Source organism: Canis lupus, chromosome 7, assembly GCF_048164855.1.
Source record: "Canis lupus baileyi chromosome 7, mCanLup2.hap1, whole genome shotgun sequence".
NCBI classification, from domain to species: Eukaryota; Metazoa; Chordata; class Mammalia; order Carnivora; family Canidae; genus Canis; species Canis lupus.
Genome location: NC_132844.1, coordinates 40,040,517 through 40,055,155, shown reverse-complemented (window position 1 = coordinate 40,055,155; position 14,639 = coordinate 40,040,517). Strand labels below are relative to the sequence as shown.

The 14,639-nt window shown below is 33.9% G+C and overlaps 1 protein-coding gene across 1 annotated transcript in view; it reads left to right on the top strand.

Annotated features, from left to right (window-relative positions):
- Positions 1-14,639, top strand: part of COL19A1 (collagen type XIX alpha 1 chain) — a 307,933-nt gene that overhangs the window by 48,747 nt on the left and 244,547 nt on the right. Inside the window, exons 7-9 of the mRNA XM_072832451.1 lie at positions 3,093-3,173; positions 7,542-7,667; positions 8,738-8,800. Of these exons, the coding sequence (XP_072688552.1) occupies positions 3,093-3,173; positions 7,542-7,667; positions 8,738-8,800 (270 nt within the window). The remainder of the gene's footprint in view (positions 1-3,092; positions 3,174-7,541; positions 7,668-8,737; positions 8,801-14,639) is intronic.

Genomic DNA, 14,639 nt, shown 5'->3' with positions numbered 1-14,639 from the left:
GTGTTGGCTAGAATTCTAAGAAAAAGGAACCCTTGTACACTGTTGGTGGAAATGCAAACTTTTTCAGCCACTGAGGAAAACTGTATGGAGGTTCTTTTAAAAATTAAGAATAGGAGGATCTCTGGGTGGCTCAGTGGTTTAGTGCCGGCCTTCAGCCCAGGGAATGATCCTGGAATCCCGTGTTCCAGTCCCGAATCGGGGTCCCTGCATGGAGTCTGCTTCTCCCTCTGCCTGTGTCTCTGCCTCTCTCTCTCTGTCTCTCATGAATAAATAAATAACACCTTTTTAAAAAAATTTAAAAATAAAAAATTAAGAATAGATGGGGCACCTGGTTGGGTCAGTGGTTGAGCATCTGCCTTATGACTCAGGGCGCGATCCCGGGGTCCAGGATTGAGTCCCACATTAGGCTCCCTGTGAGGAGTCTGCTTCTCCCTCTGCCTATGTTTCTGCCTCTGTCTCTATATATCTCTCATGAATAAATAAAATCTGAAAAAAATTAAGAATAGAACTTATATACATTATATATATTACATATATACATTACATTACACACAATTATAATATGGAATACTACTCAGCCATAAAAAAGAATGAAATCTTAGCATTCATTACAACATGGATGGATTTGGAGAGTATAAAATAAATGAAATAAATCAGAGGAAGACAAATACCATATGGTTTAACTCATACATAAAATTCAAGAAACAAAGCAAAGAAGAGACAGACTAAGAAATAGGCTCTTAAATCTAGAAAAGAAACTAATGGTTACCAGAGAAAACACGAGTGATAGACAAAATAGATGAAGGGAATTAACAGTACATTTATCATGATGAACGGTGAGTAATGTATAAAATTGTTGGATCACCATATTGTACACCTGAAACTAATACAACATTGTATGTTAACTATACTGGCATTAAAATTTTAAAAATAAATGAATGAAAGACAAAAATAAAAAAAATTAAAGCCATATTATGATGTAGCTTATTTATAAAATAGTGTTTGAGTTAGGAAATAAAATACATATTCTATAAGGATTCTTGGTCCTACTAAAAGCTCAAGTGGACTGGTTTTTCACCATCTCCATACAAGCTCTGTGATTCACAAGATCTGTTATAATGTGAAAATGTTTTATTTATTCAAGATGTGTGTTATTGAAAAAAATTCTAATAATTGGGTTTTATTTTGTGTATACTATCTGGTTACTTTTATAAGAAAAAATAGGTGATAAAACTGATATAAAGGATCTTTTTTTAACAAACTCTGCATAACAAGGGCTGGTATAGGCTTAGCCCCAAACCTTGTCCTTGTAAAGTACTGTGTCAGTGAAGGATTCTAGAGTAACTAATGAATAAGAAAACATCATTAAACTAGGATTGTAGTTTCAATGTCATGATACTTGATTAGTTGTTAATCCATCAACAATTGATTATCTGTCTTAAGTAAAATAATTTCTATAAAGGACCTAGTACAGTGGATGGTACATATTCAAATTTTAATGTTTATTGGTTATTTTGATAATAGCGATGATGTTAAATTAGTTTTAGTTAAGAATATTAATTAGAGTCCTCATTCGTCATTCTACATAAGGGATATGTTACTATGCAGTGTTTCATTCAACTATATAAGACAGTGCATTTAAACTTTATAAACAAAAGTTAAGTTCAATATCTTGCAAAAAGTTATAAAAAATAAATAAGTTTCATTTTACCTCAGAATTTTGGGTTGGCCGCAAATCTTAGGCTACTCATGAATTCAGAAGATAATCTAGAGTTCTTAACACTTTCTATAAGCTGACTTGATTTTGTTCATTTCAGTGTAGTGTAGAGTAATAGTTACATCCTTTTTTCTCCTTTGCTTTTTTAGTATTGGATAGAGTTTTAGAACTAACTGAAGGGACGTCTGGGTGGCTCAGCGGTTGAGCATCTGCCTTTGGCTCAGGGCATGACCTTAGGGTTCCGGGATCAAGTCCCACATCAGGCTCCCTGCATGGAGCCTGCTTTTCCCTCTGCCTATGTCTCTGCCTCTCTCTCTGTGTCTCTTATGAATAAATAAATTTAAATCTTAAAAAAAAAAAAGTAACTGAAGATATCTGCTTTTCATTATGGTAGGATTAATTATTGTAATATGACAGTTGAATCTTTTTATGGAACATACTTATTGACATCAAAGTAATACATAAGCTAGCTTGGTAGTACTGGCAGACTGAGAAAGGTGGAGTGAGGCCGAGAGAGAGAGAAGGGCAGGCAGGAGCAGGAGAGGGAAGAGGCTATTACTAATGTTTGTGATATGTCAAATCATTATAAGGTTAACTATTAAATTAGCAACCACAAGCTAATTTAAAATAGCTGATTTACACATCTATCCTATTAAAATTTTGTCAATAGTCTGTATTATTTACTTCTCACATGGTTGCTTGTTCTTGCATTTAAAGACATGATTGTACTTTTTTTGAACTATTTATTATTTCACACCCAGTGCTAAAAAATGTGAATCTTCTAAGCAAATAGAAGGAATTATTTCTGTAAAAAGATTGTGAGTACTGCTCAGGATTATCCCAATATAGTATAAAATCATAGATATTAGGTAGAATCCATGTACTATCGATTAAAACAAAATATCTTTTTCTTATTGGGAAGTGAGTGTCTGTTTCAGTGCCTCAAATAAGAGGTTTGGAACTACTGAAAAAGCCTTTTCCATCATGTGTTCATATCTTTGACTTTATTTTTTTCTCCAGAAATTTTTACTTTGAAATATTTCTCATTTTGTGGACATATTTTATTGTAATGCATAACAATACCTCTCTTTAATTAAATACTTTTTGTATGAAATAACTAGCAAAGATTTGCAACTGCTTTTATTATCTGATTTCCTTTATTTAGAGATTTATCTCAATAATTGAATCCTTGTCTCTTTTTCAAATGATCTATAAAATCATGAATCCTAAATTAAATAAAAACATTAAAAATATCTACCGATAATTTATTTGTATTAGCTTCTTTTCTCTTTCCAGTTAAATTACCACAGTTCTTAAGTGTGTAAATGTGATTTTTCAAGAAAACTAATGATGTGTCTTATTACTTTTTTAATAGATTGAACTTCACCAGCTTAAAATCTACTGTAACTCAAACTTCATAGCACAAGAAACCTGTTGCGAAATATCAGATACTAAGGTAAGTTAATTTTCTTGGTATGTGAAGAATATAGAATGCTAGTTGCCTAGTCCATAGAGTGCAAATATAGGGCAGCTTTGAATATCTTCTGTTGAAGCCAGGTAAGTAATTTGTTCCAAGTAAGAGACCCCTCATAGTGCTCTCACATAGTTTATAAAATTCGAATCCCATTGTTTTGTCTTGAATTTTGGGAATGATACATCCTTATGTTGGACTCAACATATATTAAAGAGAATTTATGACTTTCTCCCTAAACTATGTTCTGATAGCATCATCATTTTCCAGCTGCAGAGATTTTAAATCTGTAAACATATCTTATTCTTACTCATTTTTCTCTTCTAGCCTGTTATCCATTCTGGATAGTTTTCCTTTGTGATAGATTTTTTAAAAGACTTTATTTATTTGAGAGAGACAGAGAGAGAGAGAGAGAGAGCACACAAACAGAGGTGAGGGGCAGAGGAAGAAGGACAAGCAGACTCTGAGCTGAGCAGGGAGCCCAATGTGGAGCTCAGTCTCAGGACCCTGAGAACATGACCTGAACAGAAGTTAGACACTTAACAGATTGAGCCACCCAGGGGCCTGTGATAGATATTTCATCTTCCTTCTCCCTGTTACCGACCTGGTCCACCTTTATCTCATGCCTGGATTGTTGCATTATCATGTCAACTGCCTTCCCTGTCTCTAGACTTTTTTCTTTCCAGCATAACCAGAATAACCTCTGAATCACTGCTTTGTATATGCATTTATTTTCTCTTACTAAACATTTATTATTCAAAAACATTGATCTTCTAGACACTATGCTATAAAACAAGGCAATAACAGACATGAATAAGCTACAATCCCTGCCCTCTATTCATCCCTTTTTCAAAGTCTTTGGTCACTCTTTGTTGGCAAAAAACCATAAACTCAGTTACTTAGCCTCTCATTCTTAATATCCCCAACCTAACTGTGCAACTGTTACTTTCTTATACTAATCTTTCCTTTAAAAAAAAGGGGGTGGGGAGATGCCTGGGTGGCTCAGTGGTTGAGTGTCTGCCTTCCGCTCATGGCATGATCCCAGGGTCCGGGATCAAGTCCCACGTCAGGCTCCTTGTGGGGAGCCTGCTTCTCCCTCTGCCTGTGTCTCTGTCTCTGTCTCTCTCTCTCTCTCTGTATCTCTCATGAATAAATAAATAGAATCTTAAAAAAAAAAAGTACTTTCTCCAGCTCTCATTATAATGGTCATGTGTGCTATCTTGTATTATTAGATATAGTTGTATTTGTTTTTAACGTATTCAACTACCTTTTAAACTCATTGAGGGGAGTTATACTTTCATGCTCTTCTTTTTTATTCCTATGCTTTGTTTGTAGAAGATGATCAAAATATTATTTCTTAACTTGTTGACTTTATCAACTATTAAAGGAGGTAGTTGGGACAAAATGGTGTTTAAAAGGGACTAATTCAATGAAGTATTACAGAAAGAATATATGAAAAGTGAAAGTAAAAGATGAAAACATTTTTTCTTTGTATATTAGATTTCCTAGAAGTTCTATACTTACCGTCCAAAATTATATGATAATTTTATCAATAGTTTAGTAATTAAAAATATTTTTAATTTCTGTCAGTCACTGTGGGTAGTAGAATAACAATGTGACTGATTCAAAGCAATGCTAAATTTTTCAAAATTATTTGTTTTGCTTATATAATTTGGTTTTTATAAAGCATATCTCCAACCCAGCTTATGGTTCTCATTCCAAGCAAAATGAAAGATAGCCAAATATCTTTCTAAAAATCTCTAAAAGGATAATTTATAATGCCAATCTACATACTTGAAAGACTTAGAATTCCTGGACCCACATATTTAAATTTTGAAGATGTTAATTCTCTAAAAGTTTATTTTTTATATTAATTATTCCTTTAGGACATAACTCTTAAAATAATAATTTTTCCTGGTTGAAAAGTAACAAAACAATGTTTTGATTTATCTAAATACTGTATTTTTGACCAGTAGTTTTTACTCTTTCATCACATAATAGATATTTTCAATTCAAATTATGAGAAAACTGTTTAAGGAAGTATAGGTGATAAATTTGATGGAGTGGTTTGATTATTAAATGCAATGACTAATCTCACAAATTATGGAAAAAATTTAATCACATCTTAAAACGATTATTTAGGAATTAAAGTGAGAAAAATAAGGTAGGAATTCATCTCTGACCATAGGGAAAAAAAATGACAAAATCCTGCTCATTCTCTTGCTGATAATTATTTGAAGGGACATCACTATTCTGTTAATGAGGAGCAGAAAATAGAGAGATGCTACATTTTACAAATGGGAACATATAATTTGGAAGATAAATAATTATATAAAAGCTATTTAAGTGCATCTGTTATAATTCTGACACCAACTTTTTTTTGAAAAATGTGTTGAATTCAGAAAATTTTAATGTGCTTGCTTAAGAATTTAATTTTATCTGGAATTTAAAATTAGACATGTTTTTTGTTAATATTTTATAGCATATTTTAAGGGTAAGTTTTATTCAAAATAATCTGTAAATATACTTTTCTTCTATTAATTAGATTTTCTGTTTCTGTAAAGTTTCATGACTTTAGACTGTTAGACTTTTACGACTAAAGACTTAAACAGAAGGAGAAAATCAGCAACATTCATTGAAAATAAATAAGAAATCTGATTAAAATTTGTAGGGCCAATTAATTAAATATGTCAAATCGAAACCAGAGTTTTATGAAGGGAGAAGTTCTTACTTATATATTTTTATGATCCCTTTAGGCACTTTTTGGACAGTGTGTAAAGTTTTATAGTGAATGTTGAGACATACTTTTAAAGTCATTTAAATCCTCAATTTAATATAATAAATCAATTATCCAGATCAAAATTATGAACTCAAATTAGGTCTTGGTCATCTGAATGGGAACTGGTAGAGCAGGAACTTATTGGAAAATCATATCAAATCATATGAGATAAAAGGACTATGCTGGTGATAATCATATTTCATTCTAATATGACTTTTAGACTTGTGGACTTGGAAACTTATTAGGATAACAAAATAGCTAATTATTAAATCTGGAGAGAGTAAAAGTGATAGACCTAGGAGTAGACAACAGGAAACTAGTCCCAGGGTTTCTGGGTGTTGTTTTTCTTCCAGTTTTTGTTGTTTTCACAAGCATTAGAGTGCTACCCTTCTTTTTCTCAAAATATTTTTTTGTTTTAAAAATTATGTATGGGGTGCCTGGGTGGCTCAGTTGGTTAAACATCTGCCTTCCACTTAGGTCATGATCCTGGGGTCTCCAAATCAAGTCCTGCATCTGGCTCTCTGCTCAGTGGGGAGCCTGCTTCGTCCTCTGCCTCTCCCCCCTCCCCCAGCTCATGCTTGCTCTCTTACTTTCTCTTTCTCTCTTTCTCTTTGGCAAAAATAAATATATAAAAACCTTTAAAAATTATGTATGTTTATTTTAGAAAACTTGGAAAATACAGCCAAATTCAAAGAAAGAATATCAACTGTAGTCTCACCATAATAAATAACCACTAACAATCTTTTAGTTTTGTATCCTAGCAATATTTTTCCAAGCATATATAATTTGTAGTATAAAAAGTAATGTGTGAACCCTTTCCCCTAAATTGCAAATTCAGAGTTATGAAATTACAGATTCACAGTTACAGACCGTGGTGAGGAGCCTAGTAAATGATGTGGAGAAGAAAGGATGCATTTATCCTCCCCATCTGGATTTATTTTTGAGAGAAAAAAAAGTTCATTCCTTCATAACTAAGTTTTGCTTCATGTCATCCTACATGTTCTGAACCCACTGCTTAAGTATGAAATTCACCACTTGTCTGTTACAATGGAGACGTTTTGATAACTTTAAAGGACAATGGACTTTAAATACCAGGACTAAGATATACTTTAATTAAGTCCTATCCTGGAGCATAAAAAGGATTTATTTTCCACTTTTACATGCCTTTCCAGTCATCTTGTTCTAAAAGTTCAAGTTGCTTGCTTTTATTTTATATTTTGTTCCACAAACATATACACAGATGTGATATGTGTAACTATTTTATTGTAACAATGCAGATATTGTAGATGTTTGATATTACTGTACTTAATCATAAAGTCATTTATAATAGCTTTAGAAGTCCTCAACAAACCAACTTTTTAGTGCATTTCTTGCATGTTGTCACTGTAATAAAACATATCAGGGACCTAGTAAAAGAGCAAAGGCATTATGAATTCTAACATACCAGTGTTGACTTTTGGCTCATTAGAAGGCAGTTCTTGTAGGCAAGTTTAGTCATCCCTAGTTTGGTGGGAGCCAGTATTTGGAATGTTAGAATGTTTGGAATTGACCCTCATCATTTTTCTGGATTTTAGTGTCCAGAGCAGGATGGCTATGGAAGTACTGCCTCATCATTGTTACCCGCTCACGCCAGTAAAATGTCTGCCTATCTGCCAGTAAAGCAGGAACTTCAAGACCGGTGCCAGTGCATTCCAAACAAGGTTTGCTAGTTTTAAATCTGTGCTCACTGAAAAGCCACTACACAAAGTGAGCCAAGCCCCTTGGATGTGGCCCCAGTGCATAGAATGTGTCTTGACCTTTAAGCTCTAGTTGAATCAAATATGTAAACCACTCTGTCCCCGAGGTGGGTTAAGAAAAGGGAATAGGATTTCCTGGATTTTTTTTCTGAAAAGTTCTGAAGCCATCAGACTTTCTTTCCAGGCTGTGAGTTAGAATGGATAGAAAGGTAAGGGGGGAACCCACCTGTACAAGGGACAAATGTTGAGTACTTAACATGTGTCAGGAGTAGGCTTAGTTCTGGGAATTCACAGTTGAAGAAAACTGCCTGCTCTATAACACATACACAAAGATACTCTATATAGTATTTCTTTGTTGTGTACTGAAACTGTAGGAAATAGGCAGAGAATCTTACTTAAAGAATGTACTACACCTATACCAGTATGGTCCGTTCGTCAGAAAGAGTAGTCCCATGGACCTACATAAACTTCTTATAGTATTGTTAATGGCCGTCATGAGGCTGTGCTAAAAGGAAACTGAGTGATTTCTTGATGGTTTTCCTCTATGCCAATACCAGAGGAAAGGAAAGAGGAAAAGAAAACTAGCCCTGGTTCCTAGAATAGAATGTCCCCTAGCACTGTGACAATACATGCCCTTGGAGACTTAACACATCCTGCGACCACTTCACTCCTGGCTGGACGAGTAGGTATAGGGGTGAGGTGAAAGTTTAGAGGAACCTTAATTTCTTCTAGGGACCAATACTGTATCACATGCTCCATGAGAAAGGCAGGCACAGGTGCAGGGGCCATAGAGGAGCATCACATGTCCACAGTCCATGGAAAGTCTCACGGAGGTGATGATGTCAAGTGAAATTTGGAAGAGGGAGAATACTGAGCCTCCTGGGCAAGGGAAGGGCATTCTAGCAGAGGGATCAACATCAGCTCAGAGGAGAGTAAAGCTTTATCCTTCTATTGTCACCTTCATATTTATAAACTATTAGTCTTTAGCTCAGTGTGACAGAATGTTTGATAACACAGAATTAATTTTTGCTCAGGGAGAAGCAGGATTGCCGGGAACGCCAGTCTCACCTGGTCAGAAAGGAGATAAAGGAGAACCGGTAAGAAACCTCAGAACGTTGTCAGGATGAAAGTGAGTTTGTTTAAAAGTGACTTTAAAATGCATCCATCTCATATCTCTATGTCCCATACAAATGCACATTTCTGTTAAAGGGTATTAAGGACTATATTTAAATGCTGATTGCTGAAATAAGGAAGACTACATCAACATTCAAATATGCTTTTGAGTTCCTATTGGAACTAAAATTTGAAAAGATGTGGAAACCCCAATATTTGTATCTATAAACTATAAGCAAAATTGTGAAGCAAGAAAGTTTCTTTTTTTAGTTGTGCCCTAACCTTCTTGAGCATTCTCTTCTCCAAATATTTGAACTCTTATTTCTCTTGTGCGCAGATGAATCCTCACTAAAGATTTTTTTAGCTTCCTATTTATTCCTTCCATTTGTTTGCATGTTTATCTATTTGTTTTACTTTTTTAAAAAAAGATTTTACTTATTTATTCATGAGAGACACAGAGAAGGGGAGGCAGAGACACAGGCAGAGGGAGAAGCAGGCTGCATGCAGGGTCTCCAGGGTCATGCCCTGGGCAGAAGACAGGCACTAAATCGCTGAGCCACCCAGGCTGCCCTATTTGTTTTTCTTTTATTTTTTTATTTTTTTTTAAATTTTTTAATTTTTTTTTATTTATTTATGATAGTCACAGAGAGAGAGAGAGAGAGAGAGAGGCAGAGACACAGGCAGAGGGAGAAGCAGGCTCCATGCACCGGGAGCCTGACGTGGGATTCAATCCCGGGTCTCCAGGATCGCGCCCTGGGCCAAAGGCAGGCGCTAAACCACTGCGCCACCCAGGGATCCCTTGTTTTTCTTTTAAATAAGGTTTTATCCCTTCACTCATTTCTCCAACTCCACTCCTTACCTCTGACAACCACCAATCTGTTTGTTCTCTGTGTATGTGAGCTTGGTTTTCTTTTTTTCCTTCTTTTCTTTTTTCTTTTCTTTTCTTTTCTTTTCTTTTCTTTTCTTTTCTTTTTTTCTTTTCTTTTCTTTTTTTCTTTTCTTTCTCTCCCTCTCTCTCTTCTTCTCCCCCTCTCTTTCTTTCTTTTCTTTCCTTCACACATAAGAGAGATCATATAGTATTGGTCTTTTACTGTCTGGTTTACTTCACTTACTATTAATGCCTTTGAGGTCAATCCATGTTGCCATAAATGGCAAGATTTTATTCTTTTTATGGCTGAATGATATTCTAGTGTGTGTATGTGTATGTGTGTGCATGTATGTGTATTGTATCTTCTTTATCCATTCATTCATTGATGGACATTTAGATTGTTTCCACATCTTGGCTACGGTAGATAATGCTGTAATGATGAATGTGAGGTGCATAATCTTTTCGAGTTAATATTTTTATTTTCTTCAGATAAATACTCAAAGTGGAATTGCTAGATCATTTTACATTTTTAATTTTTTTTAAGAATATCCATACTGTTTTCCACAATGGCTGTACAATTTATATTCTCATCACTAGTGTGTGAAATCTTTTCTCTCTCCACCTCCTCATGAACACTTTTATTTTTAATAATAGCCATTCTAACAGATGTGAGGTGACATCTCCTTATGGTTTTGATTTGTTATTTCCTTGATGATTAATGATGTTGAGCATCTTTTCATGTACCAGTTGGTCATCTATATTTCTTCTTTAAAATAATATTTTATTCAGACTTCTGCCCATTTTTAAATTGGATTTAATTTTTTTTGCTATTGGGTTGTATGAATATTTTGGATATTAGCCCCTTCTCAGATATGTGATTTACACATGTTTTTATCATTCAACAGGTTGTCTTTTCATTTTTTGATGGTTTCCTTTACTGTGTAGAAGCTTTGTAGTGTCATATAGCTCCACTTACTTATTTTTCCTTTTGGTGTCAGATTTTAAAATGATCACCAAGACCTACATCAGGGAGCTTAGTGCCTGTTTTCTTCTAGGAGTTTTTATAGTTTCAGATATTATATTCATGTCTTTAATCTATTTTGAGTTAACTGTGTAACATAGTGGTCATACATAACTGTGTAAGATAGTGGCCAAATCTTATTTTTCTGCCTATGGCTACCCAGTTTTCCCAACATCCTTTATTGGAGAGGCTATCATTTCCTCATTGTATATTTTTGGCTCCTTTGTCATAAATTAATTGGACATTTATGTATGGATTTATTTCTTGTTTCTCTATTTTTCCACAGATCTATGTATCTGTTTTGTTGCCAATATTCCACTGTTTTTATTACTATAGCTTTGTGACAGAGTTTGAAATCAGGAAGCATGATTCCACCAGCTTTGTTCTTCTTTCTCAAGGTTGCTTTGGCTATTGGGTTTTTTTGTGATTCCATACAAATTTTAGAGTGATATCTTCTATTTCTTTGAAAAATGCCATTTTGATAGGGATTGCGCTGTATCTGTAGATTGCTTTGGATAGGGCTTATATTTAAACAATATTAATTCTTCTAATCCATGAGCATGGATTATCTTTCCATTTGTGTCTTCTTCAATTTCTTTTATTAATGTCTTATAGTTTTCAGTATATATGTCTTCCACCTCCTTGGCTAAGTTTATTCCTTGGAATTTTATTCTTTTGACGCAATTATAATGAAGAGTTTATGAAATTTCTCTTTCTGATAGTTCACTATTGGTGCATAGAAACACAACAGATTTTTTAGTCTTGATTTTATACTCTGTAAGCTTACTGAATTTGTTAATTAGTTCTTACGGTTTTTTGATGGAGTCTTTACAGTTTTCTATATATGAAATCATGTCATCTTCAAATAGTGACAGTTTCACTTAGTCCTTTCCAGTTCGGATGCCTTTTCTTTCTCTTTCATGCCTGATTGTCTTGGCTAGGACTTTCAATACAATGTTAAATAGTAATGATGGAATTTGTCTTGTTCCTGATCTTGGAGGAAAGACTTTCAACTTTTCACCATTGAGTATTATGTTGGCTGTGGGCTCGTCATATATAGCCATCATTATTTTGAGGTCTTTCCCTCTATACATACTGGTGAGAATTTTTATCATATATGGGTGTTGAATTTTGTCAAATACTTCTTCTGCATCTATTGAGATGCTATATGATTTTTATCCTTCATTTCATTAATGTGATATATCATATTAAACCATCCTTGCATGCCTGTAACAAATCCCACTTGCATGATGGTGTATGATACTTTAAATACATTGTTGAATTCTGTTTGCTAATATTTTGTGAAAACTTTTTAATCTGTGTTCATCAGGGATAGTAGCCTGTAATTTTCTTTATTTGTGGCATACTTGTTTAGTTTTAATATCAGGGCATTTTTGGCCTCATAAAATGGGTTTGGAGCCATTCCCTCTTACTCCATTTTTTGGAAGAGTTTGAGAAGGATTAGTATTAATTCATTTTTGAATGTTTGGTAGAATTCACCAGTGAAGCTGTCTGGTCCTGTAGATGTGTACTGAGAATTTTTTTATTAATGATTCAATGTCATTATTAGTAATCAATCTGCTAAGATTTTCTGTTTATTATGGCATGGTTCAGTCTTGGTAGGATATATGTTTCAAGGAATTTATCCACTTTTTCTACATTGTCCAATTTGTTGACATATGATTGTTTATAGTAGTCTCATGATCCCTTATATTTCTGTGATATTGGTGTAACTTCCTTTTCATTTTTGATTTTATTTGAGTCCTCCCTTTTTCTTTTCTTGATAAGTATACTTTAGAGTGGTCAATTTTGTTTCTCTTTCAAAGAACCAACTCTTAGTTTCGTTGATCTCTATTATATTTTTGTCTCTATTTCATTTATTTCTGTGGTACTTTGTCTTTCCTTCTACTGACTTTGGGATCTATTTGCTTTTTTCCCTCTAATTCCTTCAGATGTAAAGTTAGACTGTTTATTTGAGACTTTTCTTATTACATATGGTAGGCACTTATCACTATGAACTTCCCTCTTAGAATTTTTTTGTTGTATCCCACAATTTGGTCTGCTATATTTACGTTTTCATTTGTCTCGGGTATTTTTTTATTTCTCTTTTGATTTTTCTTTGATCTATTGATTATTCAATAGCATATTGTTTAATGTCCAATTATTTGTGAAATTTATTGTGGTTGGAAGAGATGCTTGAAATGATTTCATTTTCTTAATTTTTTTGTTTCAAGTTTTTATTTAAATTCTAGTTAGTTAATATATAGGGTAATATTCATTGCAGGAGTAGAATTCAGTGATTCATCACTTACATGTAACACCCAGTTTTCATCAAAACAAGTGCCCTCCTTAATACTCATCACTCACATAGCCCATTTAGCCTGTCTTGAACCTACCTCCATCACCTCTCAGTTTATTCTCTGTAGTTAGGAATGTCTTATGGTTTGCTTCCTTCTCTTTTTTTTCTCTTCCCCTATGTTCATCTGTTTTGTTTCTTAAGTTTAAACATGAGTGCAATCATAGAGTATTTGCCTTTCTCTGACTGACTTATTTCACCTAGCATAATAGACTCTAGCTCCATTCACGTCATTGAAAATGGCAAGAGTTTATTCTTTTTGATGGCTGCATAATATTCCATTGCATATGTGTATATACATATGTATATATGTACATATACATACATATACAAACCATATATTCTTTATCCGTTCATCATTGATGGATCTTTGGGTGATTTCTTTAACTTGGCTGTTGTTGATAATGCTGCTATAAGCATGAGGGTGCATGAGCCCCTTTGAATCAGTATTTTTGCATCCTTTTGGTAAATACTCATCATCAGGGAAATACAAATCAGCTTCTTAAGTTTATTAAGATTGATTTTGTGGCCTAACCTTTGATATATCTTTAAAAAATGTTCCCTGTGCACTTGAGAACAATATATATTTTGTTGCTTTTGCATGAAATGTTCTGATCCTGGTGGATAATGCTTTCGTTTTATTCTTGAATTCATTTTGTTGAGGGTTCTTGCATCTCTGTTTCTCAGGGATATTGGCTTATAATTTACTTTTCTTGTGACTTCTCTTGTCTGCTGATGGCTCCCCACTGAAGATTCTTTCTTGGCTCCCTAACCTTTTTTTGCACAGCACTTTGTTGAACTAATTTTAGGCAATATCCCATGCTTAGAGATTTGCCTTTCCCTTTTCCCAACCATATCAAAACTTAAGTGTTCCATTTTCCACTTTTTAATGTCATGTCTTTTGTTAGCTAACTAGATAAATTAATTTGAGCTAAGCTTAGGAGTTATTTTTTTCAACTTTCCAAGGTGAAACAGATTTGAATTCCATTCATGCCTTAACTTGGAAGTCTATGGTTCTAAATTAGCAGCATAGTCTAAGTGGGCTCCTTATTATAAAGGGTAGGAGCAATGATTGATCCTTCAAAGTTGCACAGCAACTTCATAGACATTTGACTTCCAAAAGAAGTCAAGCTACTCATTGTAGCTTGCATGGGAACTGTAGGCACCTTAGCAGATCTTTGAGGGAATTTAGATGTAGGATGGAACATTTATTTTTGCCCTTTAAATCAAATTACTTGGGTTGATTTTGCTTAATGCTGTTATATAAAAATTTAAAATGATTAAACTAGTTCTAAGGACTACTTCAATCAAACCAACTATATAAATCATTATAGCAATAGTTAGTATTTATTGAGTACTTACCATGTGCCCAACACTGGGAAGAGTGATTTAGATGTGTTATCTTTTTTGATTCTTAAAACTCTTCATATTTAGTATTGGTATTACTGTTTTAGAGAAAGCAAAACTGAAGTTTAGGGAGGTTAAATTATTGCCCAAGGCCACGTGGTGACTAGTCAAGTTGGGATCTAAACCTAGACATGTCAAATCCAGTTTGCATTTTGAAGGTTGCTCTATATT